The sequence below is a fragment of the Pyxicephalus adspersus genome, chromosome 6 (genome assembly GCF_032062135.1).
Source record: "Pyxicephalus adspersus chromosome 6, UCB_Pads_2.0, whole genome shotgun sequence".
In the NCBI taxonomy this organism is placed as follows: domain Eukaryota; kingdom Metazoa; phylum Chordata; class Amphibia; order Anura; family Pyxicephalidae; genus Pyxicephalus; species Pyxicephalus adspersus.
The window spans coordinates 10,830,741-10,853,949 of record NC_092863.1 but is presented as its reverse complement, the minus strand read 5'-3'; the positions used below and the strand labels follow the sequence as shown (position 1 = coordinate 10,853,949).

Sequence of the window (23,209 nt, the reverse complement as noted above, 5' to 3'; positions counted from 1 at the left end):
TAATGTATTCAACACTTTTTTTATACTGTAGAGACAATTCTATTGCAACTTTAACAATTTCATTAAAATGAAAGAGTAAACATTTTAAAGGACCGTTCATACCTACAATTCACATAAATGGGATGCTAATTCACCAAAAAAAGGATGAAAAAAAAATTGGGTCTATATTTTTATGACATGTTGTTATTATGTCATGTTGTATTATGGAGTGATGCAAAGCACATGCATTGAGCGGAGTTGCTCCAATATGTTGGGGTGCCATTGAGCAGGTGCTTTAACATATGTTGCATTATGTTATCACAACACATGGTAGTGTACAAGTTTAATGCACCCGATTGGTTCAACCTATAGACTAGCATTGTGAGACATAAAAAGCCACTCAATCTGTAAGCATTATTTATATACATATAGCATAGGTACTGAGAAGATCACGACTTTTCTATTGCTGCATTCTTCCAAGTTGGCAGAGATCAGCCTCTCCGTGGTCATCTAGCCCCTGGTGATTAGTCTGAATCCATGCGCTGGATGATTTTCTTACAATAGTGCCAGACTCATCCAAATTGCACAACACTTTGGGACATATAGGAACCCTTTCCATGCAACAAATAAAATCCATTGTTTCTATGACCAACTGGGTCTATAAAACAATTTGGATGATAATTTCTGCATGGTTCCAAACATCTCTAGTGCAGATGGAACTGCCAAAGAGGTCACGTGACTACACCTTCCATCCCATTATTCCCTTCTTTAAATTAATATTTCGAAGCCAACACATGGATCTGGAGTGACCTTCTTTTAACAAGTAGAACAAGAATTGCCCCATGAAATACACTTTCTACACAACAAGCCATAACAAAGCACCCAATGTTTACTTTAGATAAAGTCTCTGAAAGCTGCTTTGGTTACCCATTCTAAAAAGAAGGTTTTTTACAAGGTTAAAGAATGTGTTTACCAACAGCCAACCTCAGCTATGTCAGAAATGTGGAATTGTTACCTGCCAAAGCAAACACCCATAAAAGAGAAGGCCTATGTTGGTACGGCATTCAGGAACACGGATGTGCAGCCTCGCGGAACAGCGGCCACAGAAGAAGGTCACAGGTTCCTACACACTGTATCAACACGCTATCTATGGGAAGACCTGTTGTTAAACAAAGCCGTGACTGTTTTCCATCACACTGACATATTTCAAAAGGCTAAGATTTCTCAAAGTATTTATTTGGAAATAGACATGCATGCTTTTTTTTTTATAAAGACCACCTTTGTACAGGTTTTATTGATATACCATAGGCAGATCTGCAGGCGCTCCCCCTCGTAGCTATTTGTAAACCAGCCAGTAAGAATTACATCTCTAACCCATTACTTCTGTGCCTTGCTGAAATCAAATAAATATCCTTTGGTGAATCTCCTGTGACAATGAATGGCAACATCCATATTAATGGATGAACCACAGAAAAGGTTCAGCTCCACAATCCACTGATAAAGTTTTCATAGGCTTTTACTGAAAAGTCAAAAAGTACAAGCCTAGACAATTTTTCTATTCAACAAGACGCTTTTGAACAGGAAACATGGCTTGTAAATGCCAATGTCTGGCCTTTAGATCATGCATTACCAAACAATTTTATAACGTTATCACACATCAGTGGAGCTTTAATGTGGAACTAAACTCCCCTATCTGCAAATATGGTGCCAATTTAGGCTCTGCTTAGATTTGCAGTTGTTACAGTCCTTCAAACATGGCCAGATATGATGGATGGGCTTGAAAGATCAATTGAGAGCTGACGTAAGCCCGATGGCAGAGGCATGTTGTGAATGTAACATACACTGTACAAATACTAGTAGGCACATTGCAAATGGAAACATAGCAGAAAACAATATTATATATTAGGATTTAATACCATTTATTGATTTGGAAAAGAGTTAAATTAGTGGGATTTCATCCTTATATTTTTTTTTAAGTAATAGAGTTTGTATTCTGTTAGTTGGGCTAAAGGGTTCAAAACAGATATATTTCTAAGCAACAAAACAAGGCATAGAGATAGGGCACTCCCATCTCACTATTCATTTATACCGTAGGCAGGAAAAGTGAGGATCATCAACATACAAAACATACATTGCACAAACTGCTTTAGATCTACCAAGTTATGTCATGCAAGATGCTGGATACTCATTAAACAAACTCATAGATAGACCCCAACATGGGTTGTATATTTAGATGGTAGAGGGGATTGCTTGATCAGATTGTAACATGTATGTTTATATGTTCCCCATATACAAAATCTAAAAGCCATCTAAATCAAGAAGTACATTAAGGATGTGTGAATAAATAGTTGAAAGGGAAATCTTCTAAAAGACCTCTCCAATAATTAATGACCGATTTCATAACTAGATACATTTTTCTGATTTTATAATAAAGAATATATAGGTGGGGACCCTGAAAGATAAAATAATGGAGATTACATTGAACAGAAAACATAGAAGCTGATTTATAAGCATTGCAGAAATGGAAAATGATGGTGCTACCAACAGCAAGCAATGCACCAGTTGTTTCAAGTCAAGTAAGTGGAGACTGCCATTAATATCCTGTTTTCTTGTCGCACCAACCCAATAGCATTTATACTCTCCAAGAACTAGCATGAGGACCAAGAGTCCTTTTTGCCACATGGTAGTTATCGGTTTGAGTCCGAATTCAGAGACCGCATGTCCAAAAAACGTTTAGCAAGAACATCTCAGTGTTTAAACACCTTGTATCCTACATTATTAGGCCAAACAATGGATGACTGGTTACTGTAAGTTGCATAAACTCCCTCCTCTTTTTTTTATCACACAAGCTTGTTATCAGTAATACAAGACGAGCAAAGACAAGTAACAGCGTCAAGCGGAGGCTGGAATACATTACTTGGCATATGCCGCATGCAGCATAGGATAGACCTGGCTTTGATGTCGAACTCTTTTTCCCCTCGCCTCAGCCCTTGGTTCACGAGATCCACCACATCGTCGGGTGTGACGTCACCCCTGCAGAGACAAAGCCCGTTACACAGAGGACACATCAAACTATCACCCAAACCTGACCTAACTAAAAAAATTGACTTTATGCGTATTTTGCATTCCCATATGTGTTAATAGAATGCAAAACCAGGCCAAAGCTGGTCAGATAAACTTTGAGTCCTATTGCCAGAAAGGGTGAATCTGATCATTCCTTTGACAAAAAGTGTTTCCTACATTTTCCTTGAAGCAAGTAGTTAGATAAATGTAATTAATACACACAAAAAATCTTAACCAATGGTAAAATCATTTTGTTTAAACTTTGACAAATGAACCAACACCAACCCAAGGTCAGCAAAAAATTTGCCTGACCTCAATATTGATTCCTTGAGATCAAAGTCCCCCCACAAGTGTCACTTACTCCTCCTGTCCCCATGGGATGGGGTCCACCTTGGAATTGGCAAGGAAGTGGGGGCTGTATCTGACCTCCACATACGCCACCCCCTCTTTGGCTTTCATCTCTACAAATTCATAGGCCACTCGCTTGATTGCTTCTCTGTCGCCCCTAAAGAGGTAAACAAGCGGTAAGTCAATACAAATTATTTCATACACCGGCAGACATGACAAAATATTAACCTTTCTTTTATTGCACCAGCTTCCATAATCATCACTAATGAGATTCATTTATGGTTTGTGGTTCCAAGCTCTCTGCTTGTTTTCCAATAAAGGGAGATTCTTCACACAATCCACCCAACAGTCTCCTCCATCTCCTGGACAATTTGTTGGTGAGATCTCTGAACAGTTCTCAGATCGGCAAACCTGTTGTGCCGATTATGAGGGGTTCCAAATATTTTTACAGGACCTATATTTTTTAGAATAATGAAACAGGCACCACAAACTTTTAGGTTGACAGGAGCCGAGACATGAATAATCACAATCGGATCTCAAAATCTCATTTAGGTTGAAAGGTTTTGTCTCGGCCCACCAGGTACCACTTTTAAAAAAATTACTTTTGGCTGAACAGACCCATTAGGATATGTAGACTGGTATGCACCTATCGACCTATGCACCTCATTTTGGAAGTTCAACTTTTAATTAAATCTGATCTAAAAGAAATGCAGGCAACTTACAAAAAAAAAAGCTGCAGATGTTCTCAGTTAGATTTTAGGCAGAAAGAATGGTTCTGTTTAGGCAGCTCTCCCAAGTTTCAGCTTTTTGTTGGAGTAAAGACTGGGAGTGCACAAAGGAAAGTGCCAATACGTATAAAATCTAGATTCTAACTTATTTAGACTCATTTCACGGAACTGCCAAAGCATGTTGGTTTTTGAGAGGGACCCCTTCATTAAGACTTCATAAAATCGTAAAGCATTAACCAGAATCTTGGTTAATCATACTAAACTTTCATTCTGGATTCCTTTAATTAAGTCTAGTACACCACCATTTTCTAAACAACCATCCCGCTTTATACCAGGCATCCTATGAATACTAAAACACTTCTGGAAAATAAATCTGGACTTTATAAATTTAGCTTTTTTCCTTCTTGCACATCCAGCTTAATAATCTTGGAGGCAATAACCATCGAGAAGACAGAGAGTCGGAGTATGAAGGTCTTTAAAAAAACCTAACAAGCAAGACAACTATCATTATTAAATAAAGAATCCATCAATGTCAGCAATAAATGTTCTCAGTCTTCTGCACTCATCCTCCTATGTCGAGCATCCATAGACAACCCCATTACAACTATAGTTTCGTCCTTTCTAAAGCTTAACAGACGATGAAGAATACACCGGAGCCGTCCAAGCCACAAGTTTACTACAGGAACCTCATTCCTGCCTGCAGCCCGGGGATAGCACCCCGCAGCTGATTCTTAAAATCCGGAAACATCTGCTTGACGTCTGGAAATGAACAGATCTGGCAGAGCCCAGAGGTGACTCACGCAATGGCAGGCATGTAGTGATTGAATTTGGCCAGGAATCCGGTAAGACTGAGAGGTTCATCATAGGATACAATTTGCAGGAGGCCTTCTACCGAGTCTGCTGGAACACTGATTTGCCTTTTTCTAGACAAAAAAAAAGATATGAAATTAGGAGACTAATAAAACACATAGGAACAGCAGATAAATACATTAAAAAAAATGTTATCAGTATACAGCATCTCTAGAACTGGTCAGAGATGGAAATAGGTGTGAATGGGTGCTATAGAAAATAGATTTAAGGACACACTTTTATATGGACAAAAGAAAAATTTGCAGGCGGCCCCAACCAGCAAAGCTGCAAATAAAAGATCAGGTGAGCTGCCCCTAAAGAGAGATTATCACTGGCTATTAAGAGACAAAAACAGGTTCTACCGCTAGCCCAACCTATCTACCAACACCCCCCCTTGCCACCCCATTTACCTGTCCTCAGAACTACATAGAACCTCCTGGTATGGGGAAACATTTCACCTTTCCACGTCTTCCTAGTAAATACTCATTGGGCATGAACGGGCAAATGCCACGACTGAACAGTGTCACAATGGTGGGGTCGGAAAATTCCAAAACTAAAGTCACATGGCTAACATAGGGCTGAGACCCCAGCAGATGAAGGCAGCAGTTTATATCCATCCCTACGCCTAGCTGTATGACAACCTGTACTTTCTTCTCTCCCCTTATACCTTCCCATTTACTGCCCTTACCACCATCAAATTCTTCTTTTACCCACTTTACTTCTCTATCCCCTTCCCACTCCTCTAGATTTCTTTCAACTCACTACACAAATCCAGAATTCCCACAACTTAGCCTTTTGTATTCCTATATTTTAATAACATATATTTATATAGATATTTATTTTTTTTAGAATACATATAAATATTTACTTTGTAATATTTACTAATAGTAATTGTATTTTTATATTTTAATAACATATATTTATATAGATATTTAATTTTTTAGAATACATATAAATATTTACTTTGTAATATTTACTAATGGTAATATTTACTTTGCAAAATGTAGGATGGTCTCTGGCTTGAAGCTGCCATCCAAGTGGATGTGGAGTTCAACCTGTAACAAATATAAAGCACAACATTAATAAGACTCATGCAGTTTGAAGCAGAGCCAAAACACAAATCTTACAATAATGCCTTCCTGAGGAACTAATTCTAGTAATTGAGCTGTTCTGAGTTGAATAAAGCAATTAGGTAAAGCTGCTTGGAAGGTAAACTTGACCTTTCCCAAGTGGTTCCCATGCATTCTTCATAACATGGATGGATTTGCTTTTTGGATGGCCACAAGTGGGTGGAATTCCTAGATCTTTAAGGGACACCGATAATGAGTTCTCCTGGCATTCTCGTGTCTACGACCCCTTCCAAAGGGTATATTTTTGATAATATTTGGTTATCTTAGGAACTTTTGACTGAGGTCTGGTACTGAAGTGCGACACCTAAAGGGACCAGCTCCGTCCACACATACCAGTACAACAAGACATGACCCCATAAGATGTGACCATATACAAAGTATTCCAATCAATGGCCTACCACCATCACACCCTTAACTGAAGTATTCAAGCTGACACCAACACAGAGTGACCCAATGGTCACTAATAGAACATATAAACTAGAATGTGTATGTGGAATTATAATTTATATTATAATTCACTATCTCCATTCTAGTTGATAATATAATTCCATATCTGTATTCTAGTTGATAGCATTATGTCTGTTTTAGCAAGTCTGCATTGTGAAACATAAAGGTACACTACAGGCATCCTCCCAACCCCTCCAAAAAACACTTTCATACAAATGAATTTTTCCTTAGCATTCAAACTTTTTTGCCTGCAATCTACAATTATTTTTTTCTGATTGTAGCAGGTCACCTTTAACAATAATCAGCGAATTTTTATCAAGTTAGTACTTTTAATATAGGACTATGTGTAACGATATTAGAACCATAATAGATAACGCGGTTAGTAAAGATGGTCCAACCCAGGATAAGCAAACAAGTATTTTACAATAAAAGACCCATTCCCAGGGCAATAAATAAGTACAGTGACCATCAGGCAAACCAGAACCAATGGTTTACCATCGCAATACCATAAAATCAAAGTGAACCATGCTAGAAAGGAAACCTTGACAAACCAGCCTTTAGCATTTATTAGATTTGTAAGTGAACAGAAAATGATAATAAAACAGCTAAAGTAGACTTCTGCGCAAACAAAAGTTGTTTGTGTAACTTCCAATTTAGGACAGACCTATTTCACAGTCCTGACATGGCCTTATCTTTGTCCACACAACCAACTAGATGGGACGGGCAGGACAGCAAGATACAGCCTGATAAGTAGTGATGGTATATAGTAGGCCTTTGACGCACAAGCACAACTTTACAAACTGTCACATGATCCCCATAAGACATCACAGAGACCAACACACACACTGGTGATATACCAGATAGAGGACAAACCCACCACACACACCAATTTGCAAATTTGAGGAAATGAAGCCGAAAGTTTTCAGCTTTCCAGAAAAAGAACTTTATCCCGTTTATTAGTCTTTGTGCATTCATCCTAACTAGTCTTAGTAGAGTACTACCTTAACAATAAACTATACTGTAGTTTCAGAACACGTTATACATTGAAAGCCCAGACATGACAACTTTGTAGTATTAATGAGGACAGCTATAGGGTATAGTTGGAAGTGTGTTGTATTTCTTCATGCTGGGGACCAACACATGTTAGCTCCATTTATTGCAGGGACATTGTTAACAAAAGAACTAAGCGCTAAATGTTTCAGCTTAATAGGAACATATTTTAATCAAAACTTAAATCCTGTTCAAACTCTGCTAGAAGTTTATTTAACATAATTACAGTCATTAAGTGTTTGCATGGTGTACACACAGCTCCTATACAAACAGAAGTACCGTGTTTCCCCAAAAATAAGACAGGGTCTTATATTTATTTTACCTCTGAAAATCGCATTAGGGCTTATTTTCAGGGGATGTCTTTTTTTAATATTCACAATTTTTAATCGAGTCTCTGAATATATATTATTAAATGTAAAATATTTAATGTCAAAACATCATGTGGCCAATGGAAGTATTAGAGTACTATAGTACAACAACCTATTACAAAACCTGTAACCAATATTAGAATGCTATAGAAAGATACCTCTGTGTTACCTGTGACCTGTCAAAATCACCAATTTTTTCTTTATATACAAGAAGTCATGAGTAAGAATGGACAAAAATGATTATTGAAAAAAAAAAACACAGCTTCATAAGCAAACAAGTGCAACATACCAGGAAAATGTGCTGACAATTAACATATGACTCATAGAGTAACATGCAGACACAGAAAAAAAAACTTCCAAAGCTTTGTTGAGCACAAACAGTAACCAATATAAATCTGAGGAAAAGCAAAGAAAAAAAAAATCAATCAATTAATAAATATGCATTGTTGCTAATGAATGAAATACTAGCAAGGACCCTGTGAAAAGAGAATCCACCAACCTCTTATTAGTTGTAGTGTCACACCAGAGTACCGTAGGATAAATAACACTGTGACTTCTTCACCCCTTGCTCCAGGGCTTTAAAAATCTCCTGCTCTCTCTGCTCTCTCCTTCCTCTTGGTATCCCTCGGTGTACCACGTGACCGCACCCTCCGAAGAAGCCAATAGGGCTTACTTTCGGGGTAGGGCTTATATTTCACTCTTGCATGATTAGCATGCTAGGGCTTACTTTCGGGGTAGGTCTTATTTTCGGGGAAACACGGTATGTGTACAAGGGCTGGAAACTAAACTCCAGCCAAATTTACCATAACCTTACCCCTCCTATTCATGGATATTTTAAGAAAACTACTCAATACCTGGATAACAGAGTTTTTAGGACCCCAACCAAAGGACACAATATACAAGTCTCAGGAGCAGAAGCTTTACATGGCCCTATTTAGGTTATTATTGAGACCTTTAGTATATCTTTGATCAGTTAGTTATATGGGTGGGGATGGAGGTATTATTTTGTGCAGACTGGGGTCCATATCTGGACTTAAGTTTTAAGCACAAAACCTCAGCTACTGCTAAAACTTTTACCCCTTTATCAGCCAAACTTAGAGATTGAAAGGTGTGATGAAGGAAAGGTTGAACACAAATGATCAAAATCACAACATCCACCCGGGAATCTAGGCAGGAGCCTTGAAGTTGGGGGAGCTTGTGGGGACCACGCTACACCTTTCATGATTCTGCAATAAACATGGAGAGTAGAGTTCTGCAACTAAGGAAGAATACTTTTTTAGGTAGTTGTTGTTTGATGGGACCATCACAGCCTAATACAGACAAATGCAACATGAGCAGATATTCTGCAAGTACTGCAATCCATATCAATGAAAACTAAAGGGATGGTAAGCCAAACTATGTTTCCTTGCCTAGAGTCCCATTCTGCTTCCACCAGTCTCAGAACCCATCTTTTGTTTAGGGCTGATTGTGGTTGAATAATGCCAGCACCTCTCATAGTATCCTTAACCATCATGTCTACATTATTTGTACAAAAAAAGTTTAATTCAGGTGAGAGGAAAAAGAAATGATCACTACTCTATGAAACAGACTGCTGATTAACATCTTCATTTGTCTCCTCTTACCATCATTGCAGCAGTCCTCCCCAAAGGACACACGATCTGCTCAGTTTACTAAAAGTTTTTGGGAGACATGCCGTATGCCATAAAATGAGTGAACTTCCTCCAGCCTGTTGGCCTTTAAATAAATCACTGTAGTGCCTGGCTCCAACACAACAAAAGCTCCACAAAGCCATGCATATATAGGCAAGTTGTGAGTAATCTAGGCTTCAGTTGCAATAGGACTATGAGCAAGGAGCATGCTGAGATTATTATTAATTAATTATTATAATGTTATTGAACATTGAAGCTACTGTCCAAGCACATTCATTCAATGTGAATAGAATAAGAAGTGATAAAGAGTGCCTCCAACTTCTAACTTGCACTGGAAAAAGTGGATAACATGAAATATAATGCCACCGTCCTGACTCATATCTAGTACCAATTCCATCAAAGACACAGGGGGTCCTTGTGTAGATGATCAGCTTGCGCAAATGGCATATTTGCAACCTGGGCTAGTGCTATATATTATTAGCCAAGTCTCCTATATTACAGAGCAAATACAGCACTTTGCAAATTATGAATTTAAAAGAATGCAACTCATCATATTTTATCTCATAGTATAAACAAGACAAAAATCTATTTACTGATCCTTCCTCTGGGTAATAAACCTGGAAGCACAAGACAGTTTTGAGCACCTTTGGTTCAAAATCATCAAACCCCAATTGTCTAACCAGGGAAATAAGCATATTGACCAAAATTTGTTTTGCATGGCTAGAGGACAGGGAAGAAATAAGACATCTTGCTAATAGTGATAAAGTAGGGAGAGAATATAACTAAAAAAAAAAAAAGTAGTAGAGAGTTCAAAGATTAGAACATCAGACATTGTTTATAGGCTAGGTGTATGGGCCCCATACTAGTTAAGCTTCCTGGACCCAGTTCCCCCTGAATTTTAAAGGTATAGCAGGCAGTGGCACACTGCTCTTAGGAAGACCTTGTTGGAAACTGTGGCTACCTAAGAAGCAGAAAGAGAGACAGGTAACTTTGCACACAAGCAGACATGGTAGCCAGATGCTGCAGGAACTTCTGGTGGGCATTGGTGATCTTTGCCAAGAGAGGGCCCGCACCAATTATCTACACAGTGTCGCCCATGACAGCTACTTTGGTCTTTGAGTATTTTATACGAATACCAAAATTACGAAATAAGCAGCTCCGACACTTGGAAGTAACGGCAGGAATTTACAAACCATATGGGTAAAGTTATTTTTGCCAAGGTATAAACAAGATGCCGGCGTGATCCAGCTGGCCCGTATCACAGAGAGAAAATTAATTACATCTTGCCTTTACCAGTAACAGCTGGGACGTGATATCATTTGGGTCTGGAGGACAAAGGGGAATTTAGTTGTTCAGGTTTGTGCAGTTAATTAATCACATGAGAATTATCACATGGGACAGTTCCCGTACACACAACTACTACTAGTAAAGAAGCAGCATTCATACTTGTGTGAGACATTGTAGTCCGTTATCTGCACCCGATCTGATGGTTGTAAGCTTGAACGGTATGATTTGCTTTGGGTCACAGCACTTTGCCTATCATCCAGGCTCATTACATTGCCTGACTGAACAGGAACATTAGATCTAAGCTATTAAGAAACAATATAGTGCAGTATATTGCAAAGCCAAACTAGGTATTCCCACCACCAATTAAATGACATGCAAAGTTTTGCATTGATGAATCTACAGAAACCTTGCGCGTACCCTGAATTTTCTTATGTTGATGCCTCAACATTACAACACCTAAATAACGCTCAACTTTTTCAATGCAATACACGTAACCAGAGCCAAAGGCAACCCCCTTCCTCAGATCCTAATTTCTGGCACCAATTACTAACCTTGCTAGCATCTGCTAGAACACCAGCTATTAGTTCTATCACAACCTTCAAATTACATGCTCTGGATCTTTTCCCACCTCTGAACTGAGGAGCCGAGCTTTTCCATTCCATCTTAATCAGACTCGGCATTCCCAGCACGGACAATGATAATTGGACCGCTGGGACTTGCTGACTTTCTATTAAAGGAACAAAAAATGCAACCCCAGGGGGCTGAATGAAGAGTTGACTTTGGGGTCAAACACGTCTTGGAAAGAAAAACATCCAAAGAAGTCACTCACCAGTTTCTCCCTATATGACATAAATTCACAATGCCTTTCAACAATTCACCTGTGGCAACGGGAACAAATTTCAGGAGAAATACTGTAACGTAAGCAAGGTGTATATAGAAAACATACCAGCAATCATTTGTCTTCATTTAGACATTAGTAAAAGGAAATCATCAAGCAATGTTTGGAGACAATGGTTTGCCACAAAATGTTTGGTTGGTGATACCGTTTTAGGTGTACTGGTAGTTGTTTTCTATTAACCTTGCCGGCTCAGCAGTAGTAAAAGTCAAGGTAAGGGGGTTACATACCCTACTGGGTTTCCTATAAAGCTGAGTACTGGGCATGTAAAGCAAAAGGTTTTCTGAAGAGCAATTCAGGCCTGGAATTTGCACAGTCGTGAATGTCTTGGGTACAAATTTAGCACGTGTACAGCTTTCCCCTGATGTTGCATGCTTGCAGCGTGGGGATGGCCGGTGTACTTTTGTATGGAGGAGAAGACAGAAGGGTGCCACTGGCCCGCCCTTCCCCCTAATAGAACAGAACAACTCTGTGTGTACAGAGCTCATTGATTCTCCAGTTACAGGAAATGATTGTGAAAGATTTTTTTCAGTGACAGAAATGTGACATGTTGTGGAATGCTTGCCTGTGTTTGCATGAAACTCTAAAAAGAATATGGTTGACTGTAGTCAGTTTGTACCCTGAGCTGGCACGTGGACTCTCGCTAGGAGTGTATTGGTCCTTTCACTGCTTTCACCAACAATTTATTATCCATACAATTCCACATTGGTGGTCAAATTGCCCAATGCAGATACCCATTAGCTTAGCAGAGGTGTAAGCAGCTTTAGAAATCTCATTTTTGCTTATTTCAGCTTTTTGCCCTGATGGACTATGATCCATTTTTGCAAACACCCATTAAGGAATGCTGAATTGTAAGAAAACAGAACACACTTAAACAATTTATTATCTAGCAGGACCTTGAGAAGCCAAAGGGTAATTGATAAAAATAAAATAAATGACTGACGTTTGCTGCTTACCTGATAGAGAGTTGTAATGATTGAATGGATCACTATTTATTATGGATTAAAATGCTGCTTTCTATTATTTCATTTTTAATAATTTACCAAGCTGCAACATTGAAAGGGCATACTATAAGTAAAAAAAAAACACTGGTCAAAATTTTTGCATGCATTTCCATTTTCTTTGCAGCCTCATTCTATTTAGTGTGCAACATTATGCTTTAGTTTTACCAATAAAAAAAGTCACACTCCCGTTTCTAAGCAAGCATTCATTTCTGTTACCTATTTTACTTCAATACCTGAAACATAACTGCCAAAAAAACAAACTTGTAGGCTTAAAGCTTCAGGAGGAGACCAAAAGACATCACTCGAGCTTTCTAGCTTCACTCTTTTGTAAAGTAAACGTGTGTTCTTCCCATGTGGGGAAAAACATTTCCTTTTTATTCTCCTTCCCTTTTCCTAGTAGCATGTAGTATTATTATTATTAATAATAATAATAATACCAGTATTTATATGGCGCTAACATATTAGGCAGCGCATTGTACAATAAAAAGAGATATACAGTACTCGCCTCTTTGTTGAGGGAGAAGAAGTCGGGCCTGTGCAAGCCCTAATTGGAAAAGATGAATATAAGTTGCTGGTGACTTATCTTTATTTTAAACCCGCTGACCCTGGAAAAGAACAAATTTCTTTAATGAAGTCCCATTAGTCCTTTTTAAATTGCAGTTTGTGTGCAGAGCTATTGACTGTGTTCTCTGAAGCTGACATAGCTATTACGATGTTCTCTGTGGTGTAATTTGTTGGTGCCACATAAATACGGGACATAAAAATAGGTCTGGAGGTGAGTGCGGTCAGCCAAGCGGACGGGGAAGCTTTTCTGAGAAGCCAAGGTTTACACATGTCTACATACAAGAAGAAAAAATAAGTCCAAAAAGGTAACGCTTTTTTTCTCAGCATTGGCTTGGTTCCCCACAAGCCCTCTTTGATCTTTTACTTGGAAATCTTCCATTTGTTTGCAAAGTTATACTAGTAAGGGATCTGCTTGACCTTTGGCTGTATTGCCAAGCCTCCCTATCCACTGCACAGAATTGGCGTAATGTTAACCTCCTTTTTTGCCTATTTAACTGAAGGGTATCAACTATGGCCTCCCATTAAAAAAAGAAAATTAACCTAAAATCTGTAAATAATAAAATGGCACGCTTTTATTTTATTAAATGTAAAACCAGGACTTATCTGGCTAAGCCTCGTGCCCTCATACTTGGTATGGCCCTGTACATCTCTTGCAGATCTGACAATTCCAATGAGGCCAATGTGGTCGTCCTTCTCATGCAACTTCTTCTCAAAACCAGGATGATGTCTGATACAATGTTGACAATATCTCCTATAAGTCATTGCAGCATTTACAAATCTACGAAGTGCACAAAGAAATCCAAAACAGGAAGTTGGTATATTTTAGGATTTTTAAGAAATGTATTACTAAGCCTGCAACAAGGAGAATGAGTACAATTAAGGACCCCTTTATCCCCCTGCAACCTCCCTCAAATATCCATTGCTTTCGTCAATGAATTCCAAACAATACCGCTTCCTGTGATGGTGTGACAACGATGTTGTACTGCTCCTGAACTCTGAGCACAGCTGACACTTTCATGTAGGCTGCCAGTGTATCTCCGGCTGTAATCCAGCCTTATGGCATGCAAAATACTCACAATAAGACAGCCTGCCTGTTCACCATTACAGTTTGTATACCAGTCATTTCTCAGTAGTCAATAACACCGTCTAATGTTTTATCCACTGGCCTTTTTGTTTAGTATTCAGTCCCTTCAATCCACAAAAATAAAAAAATCTTTACAAGGAAAGGATGCAAACCAAGTCTGGGATTAGAGACATAGCAGTCATATCTCAGTATCCACTTATGGATTTCCATGATTCTTTGCTAAAGATGTCCCAATGTATGTCTTGCCACACACACATAATCAGACTATAAAATTGCTGTGGAGCCCAGAGGACCTCTGCAGACAGACCACTGCTTTGACATAGAGAGCAAATATTCTTCTCTGCAGAATCATGGCAGGAGACAAAGTTCAATAGGACTTTATTACTGTTAAAAATGAGGGCAGTTCACATCTGTAGCAGAAACAAGCATTCCCGTGTGGCTCCTGAAGGCTTACCAGCCCCTTGGCACCAGCACCAGAGTACTGATTCTTGCTGCCCCCATTCATTCAGGTATGTAACGTCACCCTGGAGGAAGCAAAACCATACCGCAACCTCCCTGCCAGTCTGAACACACAGTCCCACACTTATATAACTACTACATGATTTTTATATACTTTCCCTTTTCTTAAACTGTACAAATATTATTTCCAGGTCCATCTAGGGCACAATTACTGGTTCTCATATACCACAAGGCTGTGTCCTACAGACAATGTGGGATTGCCAAATGCAAATGAGCGCAAACATTGCATGGAATGTTACTTCTTGCTGCGCAGATCCAAGGAAACTTCATCAATAAGGATAAATCCCACAATGCAAAAACTTGCTGGAAAGTCTAAACCACAGGTTTGTAATTCATAAAAAACAAAAAAAGAAAATCGCTTCTGAAAAGAATTCCCTACAGCTGGCCACTCACATTACCATATTATTCTACAAATACCCTTTAAATGCAACTTAAGGTAAATGCAAAGATGTCTGTCCTTCCTAAATCTTACCAAACCATACAATGTGACTTTACAATCTTCTTTAAAGTCTGCAAATTTTCAGCACTATGTCATTCCAGGCACCCCAGCTGATTACTAGTACTAGAATTATACAATGTTGTGTGAAAACACAAAACATTATTATTAGCAACTAGGACACAAAGGTACTAATCAAAGAGTTCAAGGGTAGCCTGCTATTGTATGGCAGGGCCCCCACTGACAGTGTAAATGCACAATTTTCATAGGGATATTTTCCATATAAATATTCATAGAAATCTACAGACGGTAAGGGAAGGTTTAGTCCTCTGTTTGAACCTAGGTTTGTTTTGACAATAAGGGAAAATAAGAACAAACTGTACACTCTAAACTTCTCATTAATGAATGTACGTCATGACAATAAACATTGTTCTGAGCAAATTTCTCAAATACCGGAACTTAGGTGTGAAGTAGCCAGGCATTTCAACTTTACCAAATCAAAAATGTCTGGCAAATACATAAGCTTACCATATTCCTTTCCCATCTCTATGTATACTGCTACATATGCCTTCCCTCCATCTTTGTATACCCCCCTCTACATCCCTTCCCCTCCTCTTTGTATACCCCCCTACATCCCTTCCCCGCCTCTTTGTAAAACCCTCTACATCCCTTCCCAACCTTTTTGTATACCCTTCTACATCTCTTCCCAACCTTTTTGTATACCCTTCTACATCTCTTCCCCTCCTCTTTGTATACCCACCTCTTTGTATACCCCTCTACATTCCTTACCCACCTCTTTGTATACCCCTCTACATTCCTTACCCACCTCTTTGTATACCCCTCTACATTCCACTTTATATCCCTTCCCCATCTCTTTGTATACCCCTCTACATCCCTTCTCCTTCTCTTTATATACCCCTCCCCCTCCTTCCCCACCTCTTTGTATACCCCTCTACATTCCATTTTATATCCCTTCCCCATCCGTTTGTATACCCCTCTACATCCCTTCTCCTTCTCTTTTTATACCCCTCCCCCTCCATTCTCCTTCTCTTTTTATACCCCTCCCCCTCCATTCTCCACCTCTCTGTACACCTTCCTCTAACTCCTTGTACAACTGTTCTGCATCCTTTTTCCACCTTTTTGTACCTTTTCATACTAAGCTTTGAGCATCTTACTCATCTCCATTCCTTTCTACCTCTTCTTAATCTGGCACATATGTGTATGATAAATAGTATTTTTGCAGCACCATCCTACACCAATTTGATTATTATTTATATATACTGGTGATTTAAACTCCATCTGTGTGATTATAACATTAAAACAGAACATTAAAGGCTTCGGTCTATGGAATGACCTTCTTTGCTAGCACAATATTAATAAAAGTAAAATTCAGTGGAAGAAAATCACAACAACTTGTTTCCAGATGTCAGCTTGCTCCTCCAGCTATGCAAACATTAACCATGTCCTTTTGTTTAGCTTTGTAAAGAATGTATTAAAAAATAATATGGCCTTTAAGCTGGAGGACCCCCTCAAGTATCAAACATTAAACACAGTCTGACCTTCAGAAGACCAACAAGACATATCTTGCCTAAAGGTTCTGTTGTGCTGTTATCAGCAGGCAGGCCAGAGATAGGTAAACACTTGAAGGACAAGGGAAAAAAATAAAAAAACAGCCATTTACTGCCATGTATTGATTTAATTTTGTGTGTCTTCTACCTCCTTTATCACTACTTTCTGCTGCCACAACAAACATAAAAGATGAAATGACAACTCCTCCATTTATCATGCTGGGATGCAATGTCACTCTCTGCTGGGGTCCTGACATACTCAAATGGGATTTAGGCCATTTAGTCATTTTAATGTTTAACAGTTTATGATAAAACAACACAAAAAAGCCAAACTCTGAGCAAAACCAAATTCTCATCTAGTGATATCGACCCTTTGCCTGTTTAATTGGAGATGCCACCTCCCTATAATGCTTCATCGGGCTTTATGGCTACACGAGACATTTGACGGCCATCAAATTATTAAAAAGAGGGTGATTAGGCCTCCATACAATTACCTGAAACCCCTATGCTTGCTGGCTTGGGAACACTAACTCCTACCTCCTGCATCTCGCTACTGGTGAAATGTAAAAGAGACATCCGCCATCAGCAGGTAAATGAGAACCCTGCTTTACTACCTACCACCATAAACCTGGTACAGCAGCCTTACATATCCATGTTAAATAAAGCCTGACACAAAGCTTGCATGGCAAGAGAAAGCACCGACATCCAAAAGCCTGAATGATCTGTCAACAATGGGTAATACAAAGCTCAAGGTAAGCGGCGGTGGAGTTTCTGCAACATTGCAAAGCATTGCATGAGTTCATACAACCTGGTGGTTTTAAACAAAGTAAAAAAAGAATTTGAATAATTTAGCCACCGTGATAGATGAAGAGATGATATGACCCATATGAAAAGCACAAGACACATTCCTTTCCCCGATCCTGTACATTCTCCAACTAAAGCTAAACATCTTTATAACATCAATAATGTGAAATGCACCAAACAGCCGCAGTACGTTAAGAACGGTCATTAGGGTGCTTTGGCCAAAATAGAGAAATACACTGCATGAAAACATTAGTTTTATAACAATCTGATGCACAGGTGTGGATAATATATATATACTCAAAATAAAATATAATACATATAAACTCAAAAAGCAGGCTTCAGTAAACTTAACAGAGAAGCCAAGTTTGTGTATGAAAAAGAGGAGGATGTAGGTCATTAAGCTTTGTAATGCTCACACTGCTCAACCAGGGAGAGGGGGAGAGAGACAAGGGGAGAGAAGGGTGAGAGGGGAGGAGAGGGGGGCGAGAGAGAGAGCAAGGAAGGGGAAAGGAAGAAAGAGAGAGAGAAGAGAAAGAGAGAGGGGTGGCAGAGAAGGGTGAGAGAGGGAGAGGGGGGGAGAGCGCACAACAAGGGTGAGGAGAGATGATGGAGAAGGAAGAGAGAAGGGGAAGAGGGGGTGAAGGAGAGATGAAGAAAAAGATAAAAAAGAGAGCAGGAGAGAGAAGGGGGTAGAAGAAAAGAGAGGTGGGAGTGGAAGAGAATTGAGCAAGCAGAAGAGAAAGAGAAAAAAGGTCGGATAAAGTAGAAATAGAGACGAAGGAGAGAGATCAGACAAGTAATGATATACAAATACATTGCCCTCATCACAACACACAACCCTCCACAAGCCCTCCTTGTCTGTATGGTAATATATATATATAGTGCACACTGGGTGCCATTGAGTAGCGCTCCGTTCTGTAAATACATGACTATGTACACAGCTGCTGAGTACTAGAAAAATATACTGCAGCCTAGAAAAGACACATTTGTATTTCAGTACAGAGTCATATGGGGGGAAGAGGGAGGTCCAGATCACTATGGCCAATAGTGTGTGGGGCAGACAGGGAAACCTGCGGACAATGCCAACAAATCCCCATTACCCGTGTAGGAGGGTGCAAACTGGCAATTACATTATAATGTGTGCGATAAGCAGAGAAATTGTACAGACTGTATAGTGTATGGACAAGAAAGATCTAATTGCTGCACTTTTCCTATATAAGCATGAGCTTTGTGGCCCTGCCATTTATCACATGGCCGTGGGTACCTACTCAAAACTAAAAGCTGGTTTAGATGGAGCTACCCTTTACCATACATTCATGTCATTATTTGTATACTTTGCTGACAAAGATTACTTAACACGGAACAATAACCATTTCTTGTTAACATAAAAATAGCAGAACATTTTCACTTCCACATGGAGATGAAAGAAGTTTGTGTGTAATGATTTCACAAATAAAACCGTTCTGAATTCTGCAGGTCAGCAATGCCCTTTAGTCTTCTCATTTGTCCTTTTTGTTTCATAACACAAAATGGATCAGATCCACCAAGTCAGCAATCTATACTTCTGCCACTTCGACAGATTGTGTGCGATGGCCGAGTTTGGGCAAGGAGATCCAGTTAAACTTTAGCCTCTAAATGACAAGGGGCGTCTTTTGTCTTTTTATCCAGAACATGCATTGTGTATGACTAAACAAAATACTATTTCTGTTTTTTTACCATTTTATTCTTTGCAACCTCATGTTTACATACACTCCGATGGTGGCTGCATGGCATTTTTCTGGGCACTTACAACAGTAGGCCATGTCTGTGCATTGAAACAGCCGCTTTATCAGAAGCAAATGGTTACAAGCTTTGCCATACAAATAATCCAAGTGTTTCCACCATGTTACTAAATGATTACTGTCAACAGGAACTAATTACCAAATAGGGATGAAAATTCTTGGGCTCTTTATGGTCACCATAGTGGTTATTAACCAATATATTCTATAATTAGCCAATATACCAATATTAGCCACTATATATCATGCTGCTACATAAATAGGGAAATCAGCCCTGTCTACAAAAGCTGTAAGGAGCAGAAAGCTTGATACAATCGCCACGAGTAACCTGAAAATAACAACCAACTTTTATTATATATTGCTTGACTATGATAATAACCCAATGGGTTCCATAAAGTTCTTCAACCTAAAGCAAAGATGCAGGCCAATCTATCATCAAGAAATATTTAGATTTAGAATGGCTGATCTATAGTATATCAGCGCTGCGTAATATGTTGGCGCTATATAAATCCTGTTTAATAAAAAAAAATAATAACAATAATATTATTAACCGCCGAGGAAACCATGAAATTATGTTCAGGTCTGTTAAAATCAATTTACTGGAGAACAGTGGGAGAAAATCCTTACATTGGCAGCCAGTGGAAAGAATGCCACCCTTATAGACAACCCAAGAGATGACTAGTGCCATGCAAATGGCTCTTGCACATGGCTTCGGTCTATGACTTACAGACATCATCAAATATGAGGTCAAGGAGCCACAGTTTGAGGAACCCTTAGCAACCACTGGAGGAACCCTGGGGTCCCACCGTGCCCTTGTTGAGAATGGCTGCTATAGATCCTCATAGATGAAAAGGAACAGTCTCCCTTTAAGATGCGGAAAGGAACAACACTGTGTGTTTGCGCTGGGGATCAGCAAGCAGTGGAGCACAACCGATCTTACCACACTGGTTTCTAAATTCAATGCACAAATAATTGCATTGACCCTGGAATTTAGGAACAACTGCTTGCCAATAGCAATACAAATCTGGTTACAATTTTACAGTACTGTAAAAAAATATATTTATTGCCCCTTCACACTTCTCTATTCCTGTGCATTGCATTAAAGCGCATTCATGTGTTATGCCATAAGTCATGCTGACATAAATTTGGAATGTGCTTGACCCAAAAAAATGTTTTTTTTTCTCTTGGAGCACTACAATGCATGGTGGTTCATTACTGTGCATTGTGATGCATTTTAAAGTATATATAAAAAGGTGCAATAATTTAGGGCATTAGTAATAAACAAATGTGAGGTACATTGTGGTAACATTTACAATAACATTCATATTACTGCAATGCACCATATAGCAAAGATGTGTTTAAATGATCACTCCACTCCAAGTGCTATTTTATCCTTAAAACAATATATTGGTGAGATCTCCCTGCTTCCTGGGATGTGGGAGAGAGGAGAGAGAGGAAGAAGGGGAAAGGAGAATAGAGAGGAGTGAGAGGGAGAAGGGGAAAGGAGAATAGAGAGGAGTGAGAGGGAGAAGGGGAAGAAGGGGAAAGGAGAATAGAGAGGAGTGAGAGGGAGAAGGGGAAAGGAGAATAGAGAGGAGTGACAGGGAGAAGGGGAAGGGAGAATAGAGAGGAGTGAGAGGAGAAGGGGAAAGGAGAAGAGAGAATAGAGAGGAGTGAGAGGGAAATGGGGAAAGGAGAATAGAGAGGAGTGAGAGGGAGAAGGGGAAAACAGAACAGAAAGGAGTGAGAGGGAGAAGGGGAAAGGAGAAGAGAGGAGTGAGAGGGAGAAGGGGAAGGGAGAATAGAGAGGAGTGAGAGGGAGAAGGGGGAAGGAGAAGAGAGGAGTGAGAGGGACAGGGGGAAGGGAGAAGAGAGGAGTGAGAGGGACAAGGGGAAGGGAGAAGAGAGGAGTGAGAGGGAGAAGGGCAGGCAAGATGGTTGAAGTGATAAAAAAGAAAGAAAGAGGAATAGAAGAGTGGAGTAGAGAAAACTGCAAGAGGGGGAGAGAAAAAAGCAAGAGGAATAAGAAAAGAGAGCAAGGAGTGAGAAGGGGACAGAGGACTGGAGACAGGGATAGAAAATGCAAGAAGGGTACAGAAAAGAGCGAGATGGATGGAGAGATAAGAAAAAGAAGAGGGGGAGATAAGAGTGGAGAATAGGAAAGAGCAAAAGGGGGGGGGGGGGGAGGAAAAAAAAATCAGGGAGAAAAAAAAGGTGAGGAAAAGAGCAAGAAGCAAAGAAAAAGGAGTGAGATAGGAAAGAAAATAGTAGGATAGATGAAGAGATAAGAAAATGTGATTGGGGGAGAGGAAACAGCAAGAGGGGGAGATAAAGGGAGACAGGAGGGAGAAGCAAGGGGAGAAAAGAAAAAAGTGAGGGGGAGAAATAAAAGAGGGAAGAGCGATAGATATGAGCTGTGATGGAGAGGAAAGAGACTAAATGGGAGAGAAGTAACATAACGTGTAATTTGCATTGTGGTAACATGCACCATATAGCGAAGTTGTGTTTAGACTCTAAATATTCTCTGCATGTGACAGTCCCTTCCATCCTTCAATGTATTGGTGGGATCTCTGTGGCCCCTGGGTCTGCACATTGCTTATTTTGATCACCCCCTCCATCTCTGCTGATGTTTTATGTAATGTATATTTGAGAGAAAAAAAAAGGAGGAACTGAATGGTATAAGCAGAGACAGGAATAATGGCAGTGATATATATCTGTTGGAATACCCAAGGCCTCAATCACCAAGCTCCATTGTTGGCAAATCATTACTTTTCGGTGTCCTGGCCCTTTAAATATAAGAATTAGGAAGAAACAATCAAGCTAATTAAAATAATAGCTTCCATAGAACAGATGTGTAAGATATCTGGGGTGGTGGTAATGAGTGCAGATGGCCACACTTCCCTAACAGTAAAAAAATCACAGTGATAATTACACAACAATCAAATGATAATTCACTGGAAGAAGAAAAACAAGTTCTAAATATTTTATGATGAAATCAAAATTATTGCAAACTTAAAAAAGACATGCATTTTACTAATAAAATGTTTTATTTATAAAGCATATACAAAACATTCACTGTAGACGTATAGTGATTGATTCACCTGCAGTGAATGTTTGTTTGCTATATTACACCACCCTGTGTCCATGCTGCACACCATGGTAGGGTATAGTATGTTACAGAGGCAGCATCCTCATCCTAATCTCAGGAACTATATCTAGATCTATATCTACTGCTGGGAGGGGAGCCATACTGCTGAGTTACTGCTGGGAAGGGGGGCCATGCTGCTGGGAGGGGGAGCCACGCTGCTGAGTTACCGCTGGGAGGGGGAGCCACGCTGCTGAGTTACTGCTGGGAAGGGGGGCCATGCTGCTGAGTTACTGCAGGGAGGGGGAGCCATGCTGCTGAGTTACTGCAGGGAGGGGGAGCCATGCTGCTGAGTTACTGCTGGGAGGGGGAGCCATGCTGCTGAGTTACTGCTGGGAGGGGAGCCATGCCGCTGAGTTACTGCCGGGAAGGGGAGCCATGCCGCTGAGTTACTGCCGGGAGGGGGAGCCATGCTGCTTAGTTACTGCCGGGAGGGGGAGCCACGCTGCTGAGTTACTGCCGGGAGGGGGAGCCACGCTGCTGAGTTACTGCCGGGAGGGGGAGCCACGCTGCT

At 39.8% G+C, this 23,209-nt stretch overlaps 1 protein-coding gene across 1 annotated transcript in view; it reads right to left on the bottom strand.

The window, feature by feature from the left end:
- Positions 1-23,209, bottom strand: part of ADA (adenosine deaminase) — a 48,498-nt gene that overhangs the window by 19,240 nt on the left and 6,049 nt on the right. Inside the window, exons 2-5 of the mRNA XM_072414509.1 lie at positions 5,961-6,022; positions 4,919-5,041; positions 3,404-3,547; positions 2,897-3,012 (exon numbers count right to left, since the gene is read on the bottom strand). Coding sequence (XP_072270610.1) covers positions 2,897-3,012; positions 3,404-3,547; positions 4,919-5,041; positions 5,961-6,022 — 445 coding nt within the window. The remainder of the gene's footprint in view (positions 1-2,896; positions 3,013-3,403; positions 3,548-4,918; positions 5,042-5,960; positions 6,023-23,209) is intronic.